This window comes from Taeniopygia guttata, chromosome 26 (genome assembly GCF_048771995.1).
Source record: "Taeniopygia guttata chromosome 26, bTaeGut7.mat, whole genome shotgun sequence".
NCBI classification, from domain to species: Eukaryota; Metazoa; Chordata; class Aves; order Passeriformes; family Estrildidae; genus Taeniopygia; species Taeniopygia guttata.
In genome coordinates this window covers 130,463-151,833 of record NC_133051.1, presented here as the reverse complement: position 1 = coordinate 151,833, position 21,371 = coordinate 130,463, and the positions used below count along the sequence as shown (strand labels likewise).

The 21,371-nt window shown below is 51.9% G+C and overlaps 1 protein-coding gene across 3 annotated transcripts; it reads right to left on the bottom strand.

The window, feature by feature from the left end:
* Positions 1-1,866: 1,866 nt before the first annotated feature.
* On the bottom strand, positions 1,867-17,057 carry SLC16A1 (solute carrier family 16 member 1). 3 transcript variants are annotated; one of them, XM_030291941.4, is made up of 5 exons: positions 16,916-17,057; positions 8,225-8,482; positions 5,073-5,216; positions 3,765-4,628; positions 1,867-3,365 (listed from the first exon to the last, which is right to left on the bottom strand). In XM_030291941.4, the coding sequence occupies exons 2-5, from the start codon at positions 8,439-8,441 to the stop codon at positions 3,109-3,111; spliced, it is 1,482 nt and encodes a 493-aa protein (XP_030147801.1). In that variant the 5' UTR covers positions 8,442-8,482; positions 16,916-17,057; the 3' UTR covers positions 1,867-3,108. The 3 variants fall into 3 exon arrangements, with proteins under 3 accessions (XP_030147801.1, XP_030147803.1, XP_030147802.1); XM_030291943.4 differs by having other exon boundaries at positions 16,879-16,976; XM_030291942.4 differs by lacking the exon at positions 16,916-17,057 and adding an exon at positions 16,092-16,322.
* Positions 17,058-21,371: the final 4,314 nt, after the last annotated feature.

The following is a 21,371-nucleotide window of genomic DNA, read 5'->3' as shown; positions in this document are numbered from 1 at the left end:
CATGGCCAGGTGCATAGAGGAAACCAGTGGAAGAACGGTGGGAATCTGACAGCAATACTGCCACTACTCACAGCTCCTGGCCTGGGGAGAAAGGAAGCACATGTCCCCATGAACCTACTGTGGTCCTTTGCAAAAGGACCAGATCCAGCAGATCTCCATCTCCTCCAATTAGTCAGTGCAATGGGTTCAGCCTGCAGGGCATCCCTGGAACACAGGGGCTGGTTTGAGCATCCACTGCCCACTCACCCATCACCATGGGTAAAGCCAGGGCTCTCATCTGCTTTTGTGAGCCCTGTGCCTAATTTTAGCTCCTGTTTTACATACAGGTATGGAACACTGAGAGGCTCTGGGAGCCCAGGTCATGTACTTCCCAGCAGTGCAGATAACTTTGCTTGCAGAAATAACGTGACTAAATATAGCTCTGCTGCTGCTGAGAGCTGAGCCAGGACAGGCACTGGGACAGCCCCTGCCTGTGGGAGGCTGGCCCAGGACAGAGCCTGTGCCCTGAAGGGGTGCCACACCTGCCATAGCAAGGAGTGTGCTCCACCCCAGGGCACTTACTAGCTTTCAGCCTAACCAAGGGCAAGAGTAAGTTTCTCCTCCCAGTCCAACAGACACCTTCCTCTCTCACCTGCATTTCCACAGCACTGGATCAGAGGAACTAATCCCACAGGAGATCCTGGAACAAGGACAGGGCTGACACCCAGCTCCAGATAGGGCATGGAGGTCACCAGTAGAGAACCACCAGGATTGACTACTGAAGTGTTCCCAGTCAGCCATATATGAGCAGCAGGAAATTATTTAAACACTTTTTTCCTTAGAAGCAAGTTGGCTTCCTGCCCTAGCTGTGTGAGCCTCTCCCAGTGGCTGTGGCTACAGAACACCCATGGCAGCTGTGGACACAGCCCAGACAGGACCCCCAGTGACCACAAGAGGTAGGGAGCAGAAGAGAAGGGCTGAACACATTCTGCATTACACAGGACAGATGCTCTTCTCAACAGGCATCACCAATGCTTGGCATGGCTGAAGAGCCCAGGCCCTCCTGCAGCCCTGAGTCCCACCAGAGACCATCCCACACACAGAGGGGACCTTGTCTGCAGCTACAAAAACTTGGATAACAGGGCAAGTTTCGCAGGGGTTGGTTATTGTGATGTGAGCCTATCCCTGCGGTTCACCAGACACCCCAGCTATAAAAGTACAATTACTGGCTTTACAGTATCACAGCTCAGTAACTGTACAACATCCACTTTTGCAAAATATTCCCCTGGCTTTATAATCTAGTCTTTAAAAAAAAAAACCCCAAAAAACCCAACAATCCAGGCTGCTTTACAGAGGTATTTAGATCCAAAAAAGGGAAAAGGGGCCTTGCAGACAAGGGAGAGCAAGAAAAGCAGTTGCAATGCAGGTCTTGAACCTGCCACAGGTTCAGAGACCCCAGAACAACTCCCTCAAGACCACGTTCATTTAACCCCTCATTTAGTTTCAGCCTCATATAGATGTGGCCCCACTCAGCTCAGAAGGAAGCAGACAGCAAGAGCATCTGCATATCACTCACACTTTTAAGTGTATGTCCCTCCCCCTCACAATCAAGGGAGCTCTCAAGGGTTTTTACAGGTTTCTAAAATCAGAGTGCATGAGGACACTATGCTGTTGCCATCCTGCCAACCAAAGCCTCCTCTTCCAGCTGAAAACGGGCATCTCACCCTCTCAGTATTTGTCCAGCTTCCACAGGGTGCTGGTGCAGCAAGTGGAGAGCCAGGCCCCACCACAGCCCTTCTCACTCTATCCTCAAAATTGACCCTAAATCTATGTGATCTGGCACATAGAAATCTCACTTCTAAGAAAAAAAGTTCAATATTTGATGGGTAAATTGTAAAAAAACAAGTTTATTTGAAAAAACTCAAGCCTCTTAACATGAATTCTGATCAACATTTACTAGAACTTGAGAGCCATTAACCTGCTCCACGTACATTGAGATATTTTCCAACACTAAAAAATAAAAAATAAATACATACAAATTCTTTCCTCCCCCTTAACGTGTCCTAGATGTGAGAGGTTCAGCATCCACCGCCTGAAGATCTCAGTTGAACAGAAGCAAGTAAAAGAGGTTTCTCTAACAGGTAAAAGAGCAAAAGCAGAAAAAGTCTCAGGGATGTACCATCCCCACCCACCTCAGCACTCTGCCCAAGGTCAGGCACCCAAAACACCTGGCTGGATGGGATGCTCTGGTGGAAGACCACCCCACGGGCAGGATGGGGCAGCACAGCTAAAGCAGCATGAATGCCAGCACCACAACCTGAGCCCATTTCACATCACCCAGCACTGGGCTGAGAAGAGGCACTATTGAGGCAGAGTGGGGAGGCAGGGGGGACCCCAACACTCCCCCAGGAAGGCTTGGGCAAGCAGGCCTGCCACAGCCCTGGAGTGGGTGATGTTGCCCAACAAGAACTGCAGGCATCTTTCTTCGACTCAAATATCCCATGAGAGAACAGCTACAAAAACAGGGATTTTAAAGAACTAGAGTAGCTAAAGTGTTTTTAAAACATACCTAAAGACCAACTAAAGAGCCAGGAGGCACTGGGCCTGGGGGTTAAGGAGCACCTTGCCCCATGCCTGCATCTCCCTTGCAGAGGACCTGCAGTAAGAAGCGTGTGAAGCAGTATTCATCCAGGGCCGGCCCTGAAGCCCATTGTGCTTCAACAAATCCAGTATCCTGCTTTTTATGGCTTTTTAACAACAAAACTCCCCAAAGCACACACATACCCCCCCCCACCCCCAAGCAGAATACAGAGCTAAAGCACAGTTTAGAGTTAAGGCTCATTCAGATTCAGCTAGATACAGAGACTGTAAGGCACATATTAGTACATTCATGTTACTGTTAAAAAGCCAGACTATAAGAGTCCCCCTGCCCCTGGAGACATGAGGATACTGCATGTGTAGTCCTGTGACCTTTGTTTAACACAGATGGAAAGACAATTCAGAGCCTGTTTAAAAATGAACACCCGGTTTAAACACTTCTTACGGCCCCCAGCGCCAGCAGAGCTCTGCCCCGGACATCACACCAGGGCAGCAGCGCTTCCCCCACACTCCGGGATTAAGACCGGTCCCTCACATGCGGCTCTCCTCCTCTTTGACACCATCCTCCACATTCTTCTGAGATGAGGGGGCCACATCATTTTTTGCCCCTTTCTGCTTCTCAGCCTCATCAATGTTGGTCTCTTCATCCTTCCTCGCCTTCTCCTCCTTGGCCACCAGGCGATAGTTAATGCCCATCCCGATGAAGAGGTAGATCCCAGAGATGATCAGGACAACCCCACAGGCCCAGTAGGTGTACTTGTAGTCACCATAAATGTCATGGAGTTTCCCTAAAGGATGAGAGGGTACAGTTTAGCAAGAAGCCCCCAGAGCAGCTTAAAGTCATGGAGATATTCCCAAGAGCAACCCAAGCCCATCACCCCCACATTCAGACAAGGACCTGTCCCACATTCCTTTATTCCCTACTCCCCCACCCTGTGCCAGGGGTTCAGATCCCACTTCCTTGGCCATTCCTCAGATGCTGGGGTGGTCTGCTGACCGCTGCCCTATGGCTCAAGGGAACCCACCACCACTCACAGCAAGTCCAGACAGGACAGCCAGAGTCAAAGAATCATAGAATCACTAAGACTGGGAAATACCATTAAGATCATGACGTTCAATCACCAACCCAGCACCACCCCATTAAAACCGTATCCTCAAGTGAGCTCTCCAGGCACAGCACACCCTACCTAGCATAGGGGGTCCCAGAAGAACAGGGCAGCACTCCACGATGGTCACCAGGCCAACAGCACTGGAGAACCGCTGAGCTCCCACCAGGTCCATCAGGGTCTCAAACAGGATCGAGCTCAGCCAGCCAAAAGCAAAGCCAAAGAAGCCAGCATAAATGCAGAAGCCAGCATAGCTGGTGGACATGGGGACCAAGAGGTGGCAAACCCCATTGTAAATAATAGAGATGGCAAAGAAATACTGGATGCGGGGTCTGACCCACTTGGTGTTTGCCACCAGTCCCATGGAAGGTCTGGCCACCATGTCCACAATGGCCAGTATGGAGAGCAGGAAGGCTGCAGAGTCACTAGCAATCTTCTTGCTCTTTGCGTAATTGCTGAGGAAGACCAAGGGAGCGAACAACCCGAAGAACATGATTACATTGCCTGACAGATAGAGCAGGAAGCCCCTGTGTGTGAATAGAGACAGGTCCAAGAATTTGTTGATTGTCTGGAAGAATGAGCTCTTCTCCTTCTTGGCCTTTCCATCAATGAGATCCGTGCTGGTGTCACCATCATCCTTTTTCCCCGCTTTCCCAGCCTCCTGCTGCACTTCCTTATTGGCCTCTTTCTTCTGCTGATCCGGCTTGGGACCTATGGGCCGCATCAGGGATCCAGCCACGCAGCAGTTCAGCAGGAGGCCACCCAGGATGAGGAAGCTGCCACGCCAGCCAAATATGCCAAAGAAGAGCTGGTTGACAGGTGCCAGGGTAGAGAGGAACACAGGACTGCCTGCCATTGCCAGCCCATTAGCCAGTGGACGCTTCTTAAAGAAGTACTTGCCAATCATGGTTAAGGCAGGGTTCAAGTTGAAGGCAAGTCCAAGGCCTGTAAGAGAGAGATAAGGGCTCAAGGCTTGGATGCCTCCAGCAGCACTGGCAGAAGGGCTGGCAGGACAAGTGGGGTTCCAGTTCTGGGGAGTTCACAGCTCAATTTCCAACTTAGAATAACAGAATAATTTAGGTTGGAAAAGCTAAGATCATGGAGTCCAACCATTGCCCCAGCACTGCCATGTCCCCAAGTGTGACATCCACATGCTTTTTGGAACACTTCCAGGCATGGTGATTCCACTAGTGCCCCAGACAGTCCATTCCAACAGCTGACCCACCCACTTTCCCACTGGCATGAGCAGGAGTCAGCCCCTGCTGCCAGCTAAAGAGGCACCTAGGCAGCAACAAGAACCAGAATTTATGCAAATTCAGACACCAACTACTAATCACCAGGCTGAAGTTGCTCCTTTCAGTGCCCCACCAGGGCAGAGCTATCACTTACCCCCTATGACCCCAACACAGAAGTAGAGCTCCTCCACCGTGTTGCAGAAGGAGGCTGCAATCAGCCCGCAGCCGGAGAGGCAGCCGCCTGCGATCATGATGGGCCGGCTGCCATACTTGTTCACCAGGATGCTGCTGATGGGACCTGAGCAAACAGAGATGCACCCAGAGAGGAGTTATCTTTGCATGAGAGACCAAACACACACACTGCAACTTTACTGCCAGAGGATTCCAGCTTTCACACAGTGCTGCTTCTCCCAGTGAGGGAACTGGAGTAAGGGGAAAGGACAGGAGGATTAGAGGCACACAGAGATAAGAGAATCACAAAATTATTTGGGTTGGAAGGGATCTTGGGTTGGAAGATCATCTTGTTCCAGCTCCCTGCCACGGGCAGGGACACGTTCTACTAGATCCAATGCAGTCTTGAACATTTCCAGGGATGGGGCAGACACAGCTTTTCTAGGTTTCTCTGTGCCAGGGCCTCATCACCCTCACAGAATAATTTCTTCCTAAATACCTAATCTAAACCAACCATAAGAGAGAATTGTTGAAGCACAGAAAGCTTTGACTTCTCTGAGCAGGTTGCCTTCTGTGGGCTGAAATAGGAGCTGTCCGGCCACCAGCTGCCCCCAGAGACAGGGTTCTGGGACAGGCTGAAGCTACCTGCCTCATGCTGCGCTGTGGGCTCTGCCCTGCTTGTGGCCACCCACCTGCCTTGGGCTGGGGTCTCAGCCACAAAGCAACTGCACATCTCTTGCCAGAGGTTTCTGATCAAGCTGATGAAGCTGTGAGGAAACACCTTCTCTGGGTGCAGATGAAGCTCCCCAGGGCTTGGGGAGAAGCAGCACTGCCCCAGGAGAAGGGGTGCTCCTGTTTTCACTGCTACCTCTAATGCAGACAGAGCCCAATTGCCCTTTTAAGTGCTTCAGTATCAGGAGCTTTAATCCAAAGTAAACAGTGATTAGAGACTGCCAAGCATGCTCTACAGACACTAAAATGTATTTAAATACACCGAATGAACATCCATTGAATATTAACAGACCTTGCTTTGCCATTAACAGACAGAGAGGCTGTCAACATGTTATTCATGGGTCCTCAGATGGTACTTGACCTTTTTGCCCAGTTTAAACAAAGCCTGGAGCAGGTTACAGAAGCCTTCCTGCTGCAGAGGCTGCTCCCAGCCCCACAGCATTCTGCTCTCTGCTACCAGAGCTCCAACGCAATGCCACCAGGGATGGGCCATGGCTCTGGTCCTGTGAGAGGCAGCAGCACCTGGAAGCTGCCACATCACAAGTCCCACAGCATACTCAGCAAAACCTGGACCTTAAACTCAGCAAACATGATGCCCCTGAAGAGCCTAAAGGCAGTGAAAGCTTTTCTTCCAGGAAGTCCACCTGGAAATAGCAGGCTCCAAAGGGCAATCAGCAGGAAGCCACACAGCTGGACAGTGCTAGGGGCAATTTTCCCCATCCCCCCCTCCTTTTTTTAAAGGAAAATAATTCACACCCATACCTATTTTCTAGATTCACTGGAAGCATTTTTGACTAAACATTACCTGATCTGACTTGATTGCTCAAGTTACTAAAAACATGTAAGTAATGGAATCTAGCCACAACATGGGACTGACAAAGGAACATGGGAAATGTAGCTGAAGGGAAATGTGCTACTTCCTCACACCTAGCCCCATCCAGGACAGAAGCTGCCCCTGCTCTGTGAGATTCTGCTACTCCAGAGGATGAACTACTTTTTCAGCCTCCAAGCAAGCAGGTGTCCTAGAAGACAGGGAAAATGGGATACACACTAGGACTACTCCAGTGCAATTCAGACTCTGTAAAGGCTCTGGTTTCAGGCAGGAATGAATGGGCCAGTAGCGATTCCTGTGCTGCTGGAATTTAATGGCAACAGTTTAGTGGAAACAGGAGAGACAGTATCACCAGGGAGGTAGGGGGACATGGGGACAACCACTACTCCAGTACTGGAGGAGGGAGTTCTTAACCCTGCTGCCAGGCAGCTCCAGACAGTGCCCCCTGAAGAATCAGCTCTGAGCTATTGCAAGAGGAGGAATGTCCCAGATTGGGTCTCATTAAGGCAGCTACACAGTTTACAAGCTTGTTACAACATTGGAGCAGGGGAATGTGCTGGTCGCTTCGCTAGCTGAGCGAGGACAAAGCAGAGCCTGTTCCCGGCAAAGGAAAAGCCTCGTGCTCAGCTGGGAGCTGACATCAGCTCCTTTGGATGCACAAATCCAACAAGGCTGCAGGCAACTTGCCAGCTGGGGACTGGCAGCAGGGACAAGCTCCCATTTGCCGCTGAAGTGGTCACAACAGCAGACTCACAGTGTTTCTTTCAGCCCAGCACAACACTGTGTCTGCAGGCACATACAAGACCCCAGGGTCTGAGATCAGGAACACTCTGCATGCTCCTCACCCATTAAAAACATGCATAAAGTACTCAGCTTGAAAGTTAAAAGCCTTCAAAAGGCAGCTTCTGAAGGACAGGGGAGGGAGGGGTTTAGTTTAGGTGGGTTTGCCTTATTCTGCTCATGTCTCCCTACTTCCAGCGCACACTACCATCCTCAAACAGCACAAGCTGCCTACAGCACTGCTTGGCACCAGCAAGCAGTAACACGTGGCACAAGGCTTCAGCACACTCCAAGCACAACTGAGCTGACAAGAAACTGAGGACAGATCCCTACATACACCTGCTATTCCCTGAACTGAGAAGAAAAACCCAGAAAAACCCAATGTCTTATCTCAAAGTGCCCCTAAGAGGAGGGCTGCCACATGTAGCACAGCAGCTCCCTGGCCTTCAGGAGGATGCTGGGAGTACACACAGCATCTGCAACCCACTGTAATAAGGACAAGGGCAGAATTACACAAGTCATAATTCCCCGGAAAGATTTTACAGCTTTGCAGAGGAGGACAGATTAACCTGGTTTTTGCATTCTGGGCATTAAATGGAACTTTCTGAGCAACCTCCTTTAAGAAAACTCATTAAGGGAGGTTTTGCTCTCAGACAGGAGAGAATTCAAAGCGTTAGCAGAATTTTGGTTGTTTTCACCACAGCCAGGTGGGAATCACCAGCCCCAGCAGGAGAGCAGCATCTTGTGCTGTGATGCGGGAGCACAAGTACCACTGCCTCCACCCCACTTACCTCCTGCATACATAACAGCCAGCATGATGGAGGAGATCCAGGAGACTTTGCTGCTGGAGGCATTGAAGATGACCTCAATCTCTTTGAAGAACACTGTGATAGATTTGGGGAAGGCATAGGAAAAACCGATGGAAATGAAGGCTCCGACGACCACTGCCCATCCCCATCCTCCTTCAGGCGGAGTGTATCCTACGGGGCCTCCGATGGCCGGTGGCATCTTGAATCAAGTCGGTGATGATTCCACTGGGGATCAAAGATCTGTAAAGGACAAAGCAGTGCCTCAGCTGAAAGCAGAATCTCTGCTTCTGGCAAACAACCGCTCTGTTTGCAAGGCTGGCACTGTACCAGTGCCCCCACCACCATGAGGAAAGTTTATCCGTGAGGTAAGAGCACCCCAGGATCAACAGCACAGTGGGCCACTCTAAAGCACATGCTCAGATTGCAGCTGGCCTTTAAGAGCCCAGTCAGCACACATTTATAAGTGATGAATTTAAGATGCGACACCCTGACCTAAGCTGGAAAGGGCAGGCAGTGTCTGTGACAGCAGCCAGAACTCATCTGCACAGGCAGAGCTCCCACAGCATCTGCAGGAGTGCAACCCCAGCAAGCCCCACACCACCTAGAGCAGTAGCTGCACACCAAGGTTATTAAATGCAGACACACTGAAGGGACTTAAGTCCTCATGCATGACCTGAGCAGGACACTCCTATTTCTGCTGAAAAAGGGCAGTTGGGTGTCACAGCACACCCACAATCCCCAAAGGTCAGGGGCTATGGCTAAACTTAGCCTGAGCAGTGACCAAGAAGGCTCCCATATGCCACCAGAGACGGGGGAGGTGGATCCACACAGAGCAGTCCCAGCAGAGCCTGGTTCCCCTGCAGTTTGGCCCTGGCAGGGCACCTCCAGACCCAACTGCATCCAAACCCTCCTCCTGGATCAAAAGGGCTACGGCAGGTTTCACAAAGCACCCAAGTATAAAAACAATTCACCTAAAAAGTTCAAAACTAGAAGTGACTAGAAAACCAAATAAACAGGAAAATGTCATTCAGGTTTGCTGAAGTGTGGAATTCCTTTGGAAAAGCTCATTGAGAGCAATCCAGAGGCCATCAAGATCAGGCTGTTCATGCATGGGCCCGCACAGCAGCAGAACTAGATCACACTCCAGAACCACTGTTATTCCAAATGAAGGCTGGTCCAGGCAGCTGAGAGCAGCACGAGGCATCACAGCAAGGAACTGTAGCAAGGGCAGCTGCTCACAAACAAGGGTCATAACATGCAAAGCAACAGATATCATTACCAGCCCCAAAACTCCTGTGGAACCCCAGGGATTTCAGAAGGCACTTTCTGAAGGACTGCAGCCCTCCCCAGCCTCAAAGCCAGAAATATCCCCACATCACTCACCCATATTAAGCACCACCAACCAAGGAGACAGCATTAGGCTCCTTCACCAGAGCCCACCCCTCGCTCTGCAGATCTCTGCTGCTCAGGTTTGCACTCGAGGAAAAAAACAACTTGGAGCAGGAGAGTCTTTTCCAGAGCTCCTGAGGTCATACCAAGCAGAGTGACAACTTCAAAGCAGTGTGATGCTGGCTCCTATTGATAGCCTGTATCTACCCCAGCTCACAGTGATTACCATCTCATCCATGGCTGCTGACATGTCAGCATCTACCTGGCACATCCCTATAGTACACACTACAGGACGATGGGCTCCTGCCTTTTCACTCACTCTGTGTCACTTGGTGCACATCCAATGCTAGGATCCCACTGTCCTGGTCGAGGCACAGCTGGTGATCCAGAGTCATGGGGAGATCCTGCTCCTTCCTGCCTGGCACAGGAGGTACTGGCAGCAGTTATCTGATACAGCACCAGGTTTGCCAGAGCCACCTGGCTGCGGTGCTGCTCCAGACCCACACAGGGTGAGAGGAAGAAAAGCACAGGAGGTCGGATTCTGTAAGCTGCTAAGACTAGTCTAGTGTGGCCCAGACAATGATTTTTCCACTGGCAGGGTATTTTCCTGCATCCTGGCCAGTGCAACACATGACCATCATGAGCAGCTCCAAGCCACCCACCACTCCAACAAAGGAATCATTGACAAGACGCTGCCCTTGGCACGTCCACAGCTGAACTATGCCCAGGGGCCAGAGCCCATTTCTTCCGATTTCCTCTCTGGGACTCCAGAGGATGAGCCCGTATCTCTGGTGTCTGGCTGCAGGCAGATCCCTGGGCCAACACACACCTGTGGGTACCCACATGGGACCAGCCACTGAGGGAACAGCCAAACTCTACGGAGACTCCTGATGCAGTCTGGTCTCTTGGAACACAGAGCAGTCCACCCACCCACCATGAACACTGGGAATTGCTGAACATGCCCTCTGCACACTGGAGCTTCTACCACCTCTGGCTTTGAGTCACACTGAGCTTTCACAGCCTTCAGTGAACCCTAAAGCATCATCCAACCACACTGATTTATCCAAAATATTTTTGAAAGCTGAAACTACCAGGTGTTGGCTATAAAAGTTCTCAGCAAGGAATATAATCAACTTGTGAGCACTAATTAAAACTACAGGCAATAAAAGCCATCCAAGGCAAAGGCTGAGGAGGTTTTGATGAGGTGTTGGGGATTTTTTCCTTTTGTTCTTGAGACATATACATTGGTTTAATTCTTTCACTGCTCCCAAGGAGCTCAACTGCTCCAAAATGACTGTGGCTTGTTTAATTTATTTTTTCTTCCCTACAAGCAGCATGTCTCTTCCTGCGGGTGCTGAGGTGGCATCTCTCTGTAAAATAAGAGGCTTCTAGCAGGTTAGACATGACCTCTCTTGCATTGCTGAGGCACAATGAAAAATCTTGAGCTGAACAAGGTTTTGAGACCAAAGATTCCCGAAGTCTGACACCAGAGAGTTTACACAAGGAGTTTTGCATGCCACAACACTCTTCCCTGACTCACTGAAAATCCTTATTAAGAAAGACCAGTTTTAGAAAGCTCATATTTCAACTGCATTAGGCTTCTTGATGATTTACTCCTTGACCCCACACAGAAGTAGCTTCAAACAAGTGAGGAAAAAAAATAAAGCACATGTAAGGCAGCCAGCCCAACTAGAAAGATTCCCTCCCTTTTGCAAAAAGGGACATAAAAAACCCAAAAAACAACCAGAACACATAGTAATGACATTTTCAGCTCTGTTTTGGAAGAGCTGCAACATGTAAGACACCATTAGAAATCAAATTCACAGCTGCCAAGCAGCCAGCTACAGTTTTCCCTATTAGGAAATAAAATAACCATATTTGCAGTAATTAAGACTGATGAAACCATGTAATGACTGTGAGTATCACAACTGCTCCCTATAAAAGTCCTGACTAATCTGCAGGAATGGGTAGCCTACAGCCACCCTCCCCTGCACAGCAATAGTGAAAGCAGGAATTGAGACAATGAGGATGGCATCACCTCAAAACAGATCCCTCAGGAGACTAAAGCCCTGCCATCTCCTAGATCCCAACCACAAGCAGTTATCCTTTCTCCAAAGGGGCCTGGAACAGTAGGATTTCAAGACTTTTAGTTACATAATGCAGTAAATTGCTGCACTTTTGAAAGCTCAGATTGGCAGAACTCCAGCACAAAAAGACAGAGGCTCACATTTATGGAACACTGCAAATGCCCCAAAGTATTTCTGGGGCAAAGCTTTTATTGAAGTGGTTCACATTGCTCCTTTTTGGGGTCAGAGGAAGAGGGACATTCCCCCATTCAAGCAGAGGCCCTGCCCAGGCACAACACACTCACACATCCCTCCAGCTCAAGGCTTCCCCACACTTAGTGGCATCTGCTGCCCTTTGAACTCACAAAGCCTTTCCCCTGGAGCAGGGCTCTCAAAGTGCCTGGGAACTGGAGCAGGGCAGGCAGGGAGCCTCAACTCTTGCTCCATAGAGCAGGACAAGCTGAGAGACCCATATCTTTCTCCCACAAGCCACCATCACCCTAGTGCTGCTGCACAAAAGTTTGTGCTGCTGCCAGCAGAGGTTCATCTGGCATCTTAGCAGGTATGAAATCCACAGTGGCTCATCCCAGCCCTGCTGTCTTTGCTTCCTGCTTTTTGTTCCTCCTGTGCTCCCCCAGCTTCTAAGATGGACATAGCATTGTCCAGAGAAGGATCTCCACAGCAAAAAGATGTTTGGGGATGTCCCAGCTATCCAACAGCCATTTGGGTGCCTTATGCCCTTGTAAGCTGGACCCAGCCTTTGGTCTGGGAATGCCACCAGTGAAACACCTAGGCCAGGCAGGATGGGCACAAAGCTGCCGCTTGCTAGCAGCAGAGATTGCACTCCCTGAGACAGCTCTTCCCTCAAGCCCTCAGCAGAAAGAGGGATGCTGTTCCCCAGGAGCTCGTTCCCATCAGCCCAGCCCAAAGAATTAGCCACATACACCCCCCTCCCAAGCCCAGTTCATCACAAGAAGCTCTTCCAGTGCTCAGCACAAGGCCATAACCATCCATGGGACATTTGCCCAACATGGGGAGCTGTCAGGCCCCCAGCATCTCTCCTGATCCCTGAAACTAAACTGAGATCTCTTGCTGGGGAAGTGAAGGGGCTGGTAATCACTAGCAGTTCACAGCCAATAACACTCTATAGCTTCAAATTTGGCCTTTTTCTGGCATGAAGTGAGATGAAATAGAGATTGTCAGGAGTTGAGACACCACTTTCACCAGTTTTAAGCGGGTTTAGAGCATTATGCACAGAGCTCCAATTCCAGCGGGCACCCACAGCCAGGGCTTAACCTGGCAGCATACGGCCTACGTGACTCCCCAGCACTTCCAAGGGCTCTGCATCAGGACAATAGTCAATTGAGGCCCTGCTCAGCCCCAGCCTTTGCTGCCAGGGTGAGCCAAGATCAGCAGCACAGGCAGGGCTCACTCAAGGCCAGCAGCCCGCACAGGCAAGCTCAAGGTTTTGGCCAGAAGCAGCCCAGCCCACTCAGTGCCTCTTCCCACCAGGAATGGCCAACACACTCCCAGACATGCCCCGGTCTGCCGGCCCAGTGAGCCAACAGTGGCACGCAGACAGACAGACGCCATTGGGGCACAGCACTGGCAGCTGCCCTCCTCCAGCTCCCCCACTGGCAGCACAAGCCTCAGCCCGCAGAGGCACAGATCCTGCTGCTCACCCCACCGGGCACAACCACGGTCTTTCCCTGGGCACTCACAATTGGTCTCTCTGATGGACACAGCCGTTCAGCCCCCAAAACACTCCCAGCATGGCACACAGCAAGAAAGGCTGCAAGCTGCCCTGCAAAGTGAGATGTTGGGATAGTTTGTTGGCAGCTTTGAGGGAAGTCAACCAACCAGAGAGCAGAGCAGCTATTTGTGTCCACCAGAGAAGCTCCCATCTGGGACTGCTGTGCCCGGTTGTTAGCATCAGCAATGCTCAGTAAGGACCAACCATGTACTGGTGTGAGAAAGCATGAAATCAAGCTTAAGCAAGCTACCAACAAGCCCAAGAGAGAAAGCCTGGCTTATTTCTACACCAGAACCTGGCTGTGGTCATGGCTCTTCTAGAACCCTCTAACCTAAAACCCTGCAGCCAGAGGGGTTTGCAAACCAGTTACAAGAATATGATGTGAAACAAGCAATTCTTGCATGTAGTCTGGGCTCACATCAGCTTCAGTCCCCAGCACAGCACCTGCGGTCCCCTCATCCCTAAGGAAAGGGATTCTCATGGCCCAGCTGCCAGCCAAGCCCCTATCTCAGGAAGGGACAGGGAATGCTCAAGCCCCTGAACAGGGTTTCCCAGTCACACCCTGAGTACAAGTTGTGCTCTGCCAGGACAGAGTTGATCCTCCCCACACTAGCGGTGCTCAGGAACGCTCCCAGGACACCCTGTGCCTGCCCAGAAATCCTCAGAATGAGAAAAATGTAGTATGGAATAGCATTGGCATTCTTGCATTAGAGACCTGCAGTGCCAGCCAGAGACAGCTCCAGGTATCTTGGCAAAGCAGGGGGCTGCAAAACCACGAAGTCACAGTGGCTACCATCAAACTGAACTGGCTGTGCCTTCCCTAGGAGCAGGAGTCTGAATTTTGATCCCAGCCATTGCCCCATTATTGCTACCTACAAGCCCTCAAACCACAGATGAGTAAGCACTAGGATGGAGGTGGGACATGCCCCCTAAGGACTCAAAAGCACAAGGGGAGAGGAGGTCACACCAAGGACCCAGGAGTACACGGAAGGAAGTGGGACACACACACTGAGAACCCAGCCCTCAAGCCAGGACCAAGGCAGCATTGGCATAGCAGCCAGAGAGGAGGTCACACCAAGGGCCCAGAAGCACTCCAGTGATTGTGGTTTTGGTAATTAACTACAGCCCCACATGGATTTTCCTTAGCTACAGAACTACTCTGCAACGGCTCTAAGGACACAGTGAGTCATACGGGTAACACTAGTGAGAGGCTCCCACTTTCTTAAGAGTCTGTTATAGGCCGATTCCAGAGGAGGAAATGAGAAAAGCCATTAGAGTGCAACAGCAGATTTGCACTACAGGGCTTAATGAGATGCACCTCCCAAGCCTACGTGCAGCTTTTCAACTCCTCATAAAGGAGATATAAAATGACAGCATAAAAGTCACTAGGTATTTTCCACTTCAGCTGCCAGATAAATCAGGCCAACTGTGCCAAATAGGATCCAAGAGAAATCACACTTTTTCCAGGTAACAACTCCTGAAAGGGAACAATGTTTCACACCTTCCCAAGGAGGTAGGACAGCCATAGGCACCCCCACAGAGAGATCTGCCATACACTAGCAGAACTAGTTTGTAATTAGAAGATCCTTCACCCCAGCGGTTCATCTAAGACCAAGGAAGCTCCTTCCCAACAAAGGCTCTATCAGGAACTTGGGAGAGTTTCTTCACACCTAGCACAGCCCAGCTGCTCCTTGCCCTGGCCCATTTCTCAGCCATGCTGACACAGCCAAGGAAGCCTCAGTGCAAAGACACCCAGGAGAATCCAACAGCACTAAATTACCTCACTTAGCATGAAAATGGGATGACTGTGCACCACAAAAAGACTTAAGGCTCAAAGAAAGGCACAAAACCAGAATCATTATACCTGCTTCCTTGTGATTCAACTAAGAAAACCCACCTTCTTCCTCAGAAAAAAACTCCAAGCTAGAGAACATGAGTAACCATTGTGCAAAAGCTCCACATTTAAGGGGCAGGGTGTGAGCACTCCGGCCATTTACTGTTTCAGGACACAAATCCCACCTCTCCAGCCACAGATACAATTCACAATTTCCTTATGATCCTCCTATTCACGCTCATCCCCTTTGCCTGAGTCAACTTTCAAACCCTCTGGCACTGTTCACTTTCATGATGCATTTGTGCACCCTTCAGCTGCAGGACTCCTGCCCGACCTGCAACACCCACCCTGAGAGAAACATTCCAGAAGCATGTCTGGAGTCCAGCCCTGCTAAGCCCACCCAACATCTCACCCTGGGGCCAGAAAACACCTGCCAGAGGCCACCAGGTTTCAACCAGAGCAGACCCCAGGGCCAGAGCTGGTAGGTGCTGGTTCTGAGAGTGTTCTGACAGCTCCTTGCTGCCCAGCAAGTGTAAGCTACCACCAGCCACCCCTGAGTTCCAGCAGCCCCAGCTTCCTGCTGCTGGTCATCGCAACTCCTCGCCGGCTGACCGATTCGCACACCAGAGGCGGATGCATGCCCCAAACACGCATGGGGCCATCAAGACCTTACTATCACCTCCTCCCTGAGCAAGGCAGAAACAAGCAGTAAAGGAACCTTTCCAGGAGCGGGACCACGGTTCCGCAGTCTATCCTGCACAGCCAGCAGAGGAACACTATGCTGAAGGACTTGGGTGACTCACCCACCTGAGCAGCCTCAAATGCTCGAGGTCCAGCTCTGAGCGCCTGCCGAGAGGAGTCACCTGAAGGCCGGTGTGAGCGATGCGGTGCTCACCCAGATGCTGAGGGCGGCAGGAGTGCTCCCCATGGGGACGGGGGGAGTACCCCCTGCACCCCAATACCGCAGACCCACTCCCAGGACATGGCTCCCACGCAGCTTCCAGGCCTTCCCAGCTTTTATCAAGAGCTAAACACAAACAGTGATCATCTCCCTGCGCCCCAGAGCTTATCGAGCGCCCTCAGACGGTGCGGAGATTCCCCCGCGCGGCCCCACAAACACGCCGGGGGAGCGGCCTGAGGGGCCGGGCAGGGGGAACGAGGAGCTCCCCAGGACAGGGAACCTCCACTTCGGGACAACTGGGCTACCCGGGGCCCCCGAGGCCACCACCATCCATCCTCACCGTTCGCCGGGAGAAGGAGGCCGGGGAAACCCCCACCCCAGGGCGTGACTGCCGGTGCGAGAGAGACGAGGGCGGTCGGGGCAGGGCACTGAGGGATCCGCACCACGCGGCCATACCAGAGCGGGAACAAAACATGGCTCCCCCCTCAGCTCGGGGGAGACCGGAGCGGCGGCTCCAACACAGCCAGAAACGCCGCCGTGGAACCAACCAGCCAGTGGGCTGAGCGACCGGCCACGGGCCCACCACAAGAACGGTCCAGGACCTCACAGCCGGGCCGGGAGCTGCGGTCCCGGGGAGCGCGGAGCCGCCAGAGTGCGTGAGGCTCCCAGAGCCGGGCCCCCCCCCGCACTCACCCGTCCCGCCGCTTCACGTGGGCCGCCCGCGCCCTACCTGCGGATGAAGCCGGTACCGGTGCCGCCGCCGCCGCCGAGTGCGGCCGCCCCCGCCCCCGCCACTATAAGGCCGGAGGGGCGCGGGGGCGGGAGCGGGGCGTGCCCGGCCGCGGCCCGCCCCGCGCGCGCCACGTGCGCCTCACGGGCCCCCCCGACCCTGCGGGCCCGCGGCGGCGGCCCGGGCCGTGCGCCCCGGCACGTACCTACTGCCCCGGCACGGCCAGGCCCGGCACGGCACGGCCCGGCACGTACCTACCGTCCCGGCACGGACCGGACCGGCACAGCGCGTACCGACCGCCCAGCACGAACCGTCCAGCATAAACCGGACCGCTCGGCACGGACCGGACCGCCCCGACACGGCCCGTCCCGGCCGCGCGGGCCCCCGGGGATGGGTTTTGGGGGCCGAGTGCGCCGGGAGGCCGGCCCGGATGACACTGCCCGGCGCAGCGGCAGCGCGGGACTTCCCTGAACTTGTCCCACGGAGTGACTCGGCGCAGGAGTTCCACTCTCTGGGCAGGAGCTGGTCCCCTCGCCCCTCACTGCCGTGCCCTCATCCCTCCCGGGGGTCCTGGACACGCTCCCGGGAGTCCTGAGCCCACTCGTGGGGTTCCTGGCCCTGCTCTTGGGGATCCTGGCCCGGCTCCTGGGGGGCCCTGACCCCACTCCCAGGAGTCCCGGCCCCATTCCTAGCACACCTGGCCCTGCCCCTGGTGGTCCTGGACCCTTTCAGGTGCAGAATGCTGCACAGTGCCTGTATTAAAACACATCAGCACCTTGAAATCCAGTAAAATACATTGCCTGGTGATTGTGCTTTTGTGTTCACCACGATATTTCTTAGCGTTGCCAGCCCTCGCTGGCAGCTGTGCTCCCATGAAGGTAAGGACACACTGCTGGGGGGGACATTTGTGGTGGATCACAGTTATTTCAGTTGGGCCTTTGTACCAGAGATGTGAAGAAGCTCAAAGCCCTCGCCATTTCACTCACAGCTTGGCTCTGCAGGATAAAACAGTCCCAGGCTCTATGTGCCAAACGGTGCATGGTGGAGGTGCGTGGGAGAGGCCCTTGCTGGCAGCGTGTTCCCATCCCAAGCAGAGCTCCTCATCTCTGGATGCAAACCAGCCTGTGGCAGCCGTGCATCCCATGTTCTTCACTCCCTGCATGTCCCAAGTCTTGCACAAAGGGACTGTTACCTGTGCATGTTTTTCTCTGGCTGCTGTTTCCCAAAGCCTAATGATGCTACTTGACTTCTGGGTTTCATGTGTAATGCTCTAATTTGTTTCACAGGCAAAAGAAGAGTGGTGTAGTTCAACTGTGAGTCAAGGAAGGGAAAGAAGGGAATAAACAGTGATGCTCCACAGATGGAGACAGAGCAGCTGTGGGGAGGTACCAGCTCTTCCATATCAAAGGAATCACTGCTCCTCCATCACAGCAAGCATGGTCATGGGTGTACTCTGAGCGTGTCGAGGCACCGAATGGACCAGGTGCACTCAATAAAAGGCCAGGGACTACAACCAACTCTTTCACCCACTTCTGAGGTGAGACACTGTAACACAAAGAGCGAGTGGGTGGGAGAATCTCCTGATCCATCTGTTCCTGTGTGACTGAGCAGGAAGAGGCCTGTGCTCTGTTTTGCTTTAACAACAAGATAAATAACAATTCAAAGGGGCAATTTTGGATCAAACTCGAAGTGCCACTTGGCTCTGCTGTTAAGATCCTGCCTAGGTTCAAGTGCTCTGCTCCGCTGGGGACAAGCAGCAAGAAGTGCTGTGGTGAATACCAGGTGGGACATGGTCTTCCAGTTTCCTTTGACAAGACCCAGTGCTGCTGGGATGAATGAAGCCAGAGAGCATGTCCTTCATCTAGCACTGATGTGCAATGCCCCCGTGTGTGGGTTTTAGAGCAACGTGCAAAACAAGAGGCTGGGGACGGCAGAGCTCAAGTGAGCAGGGAGCTGCCAGAGCAGTGATGGACTAGAAGGGCAGGTGAGAAGCTGCAGGACATCTCTGTTGTTCCTGTTCCTGCTGCTCCTGCTGCTTCTCCATCTTACTGAAAATGGGAAGGAGTCCTTCCTGCTGTATTGCTGCATTTTTGTCTCCTTTAAAAGACGGATTTAATAATAATCCTATTAGGATTTTTTTTTCTTGTGAGGAAAACAGGATATTGTTCCAGGATATTGGGCAACAAAGCTGTCCTTGAAAAGCAACACTAAGCAGCCTCACAGTCCTGTTTCTGATTGCATTTGTGGTGGACACTAATCAAGTTCAACATCCGGGACAGACAAACCATTTCATTTCCAGAATGTGGGAGAGGCCTCAGCAGAGCAGTAAAAATTCAGGTTTTCTGTGTTCCACTGTAAACACTAAGGACCTCTAGTAATCTCAAAACATAATCATTAGTTCTGATTTCTCTTCGAATTAATGTCTTTAGCAGATGTAGAAGTCTAGTTCTCATCTGTCATGAATACACATGTCCTGCTTGATAAGAGAAGTAACAAGAGTCCAAATCCAGGAATTCTTGGAAATCTCTTCGGAAAGTCTGTTCTATTGAGATATCCATCCTAGTTTCCTGACTAGGCTTTGGAAAAGGGTTTTCTGAGCTTTTGGATTGACATTTCACTTCAACTGAGTTTCCAGGCTCTGAGTTTACCCCATGACAACAGAGGTGGAAGAGAAGGCATCAGATCACTGTCCTTACAGAATGTGCAAGTTCTCCTCTATGGATGATAGAGGTATGACATTGTTCAGGGGTGTATTGGTGTAACAGCTTCTGTCATTGTTTAGAAAATAATCTGCCTTAGAAAGAAAGGGCCTGCTAAGATGTTCAAAATGGCCACTATCACCATGGAAGAGCTCTGTGGTTGTGTTTTGCATTTTTATGCTCATGTAGATCAACACTTTTTACCTGTTGGGACTCCCATTGCTGCTCTGTTGCCACCTGTGTCAGGTCCACACACATGTCCCCCAGCGATGCAGCACTTAACAAGGTTGTGTCTCCCCAGAGATCCCCCTTAGATCCTAACACTTGTGGCCATGTCAGAGAGACCTGCATTTGCCAGCATGAAGAACTCCATACTTGTTACCTAGTGGCAGTGGAGGTAATTCCTTATCAAAATTGGCATTGGGGCACCATGTGACTGGTGAGTGGTGAGACAGACAGTGATTTGGCTCATGAAATGATGTGAGACCCGCAGAAAGAGGATAATCTCTTGTAGGCTTTCTCAGAAGCCCTGACCAAAAGGGACTGCCACGTCCCTGTGAGCTCCAGGAGAAGAGGAGTGAGGAGGATGGTGTGGGGTGGTGGCAGTCAGAGGCAAGTGGCAGCAAGTCAGCCGGTCCTGCTGTTCCAAACTTGAAAAGGGTAACTGTGCCCTTTAGAGAGCTTTGCCTGCTGCATTTGCTTTCACCTGGCTTTGCTGCATCCTGCCTAAGAAAGAGAAGGCTGTGCTGGCTCCAGCTGCATCCTGGCAGCTGCCCCTCCTGCTCTTTGCTGCCAGGAGAAGCATCCTTTCCTTGGAAAGCTTGCCTAGAAATTAGTGAATCTTGATGACATGTAGAGCACATGGGAAAAGCTGAGATGTCACCATTGCTGTAGTCCTCCCTTGTCCCTTGCACTGCGTCTCTTCCTCATGCTCTGGGGTAAGAGCTCCCTGGTTCTGTTCAATGGGCCCCTCATGCTGCAGCCCACTCAAGCACATCACCTTTTGCCAAGGAACTTACCTGGCACAAGAAATAGTATCTCTGTTCCTCCTGCCCCTCTGTTCCTGAACCAGAGGAAAGTGAGGCTGTTCAATGTCCTTTTTCCAATACTAATTCAACACACTGTGAGTTCTGACTCATGAGGGTCTCTGCCCTCTCTTTAAGGAGTATGTGGGCTGTGTCCCTCCCTCATTGCTATCCCATATGCTCCCACTGCAGTGACTTGCTCTTTCCACATTCTCCTTCCTTGTTCCCCAAGTGCTGGCTGCCTGACTAGCATGTCTTGGCAACACCAGTCCTCACTCAAGCAGGTAATTCATCCTTTAGGGTCTATAGCTGATTCTGCCTGTGCCTGCAGGAAGGCAGGGGAAGGGGCTAGTGTCTCCTCTGGCATGAGGGGCTTGGTGGGTGAATATCACCCCAGGGAGTGAGAGCCCACTTAATGGAGCATCACCACAGAGGATACACAGAGGTGAGGCTGCTGGATGAACACTCAACTGCATCCCAGCCACACAGTTATTGTCTTCAAACCAGTCTGACCAGGACAAGATCCTGTTCTGCTACATACACCAGATGCTGGGATGATCTTTATCCAAAAGCCTTCTGGCAGAGCTGTGGACCCTTGAGGCAAGAGGCAAGGGTACTCGGTCAGGCCACAGCAGTGGGTGTACTTCTTGCAGTGTCCAGTTCTCCCATGGGATCTCCACTGTCCCAGAACATGCTGTTTTAATGACTCTATTCCTGTTCTTGGGGTGGGGA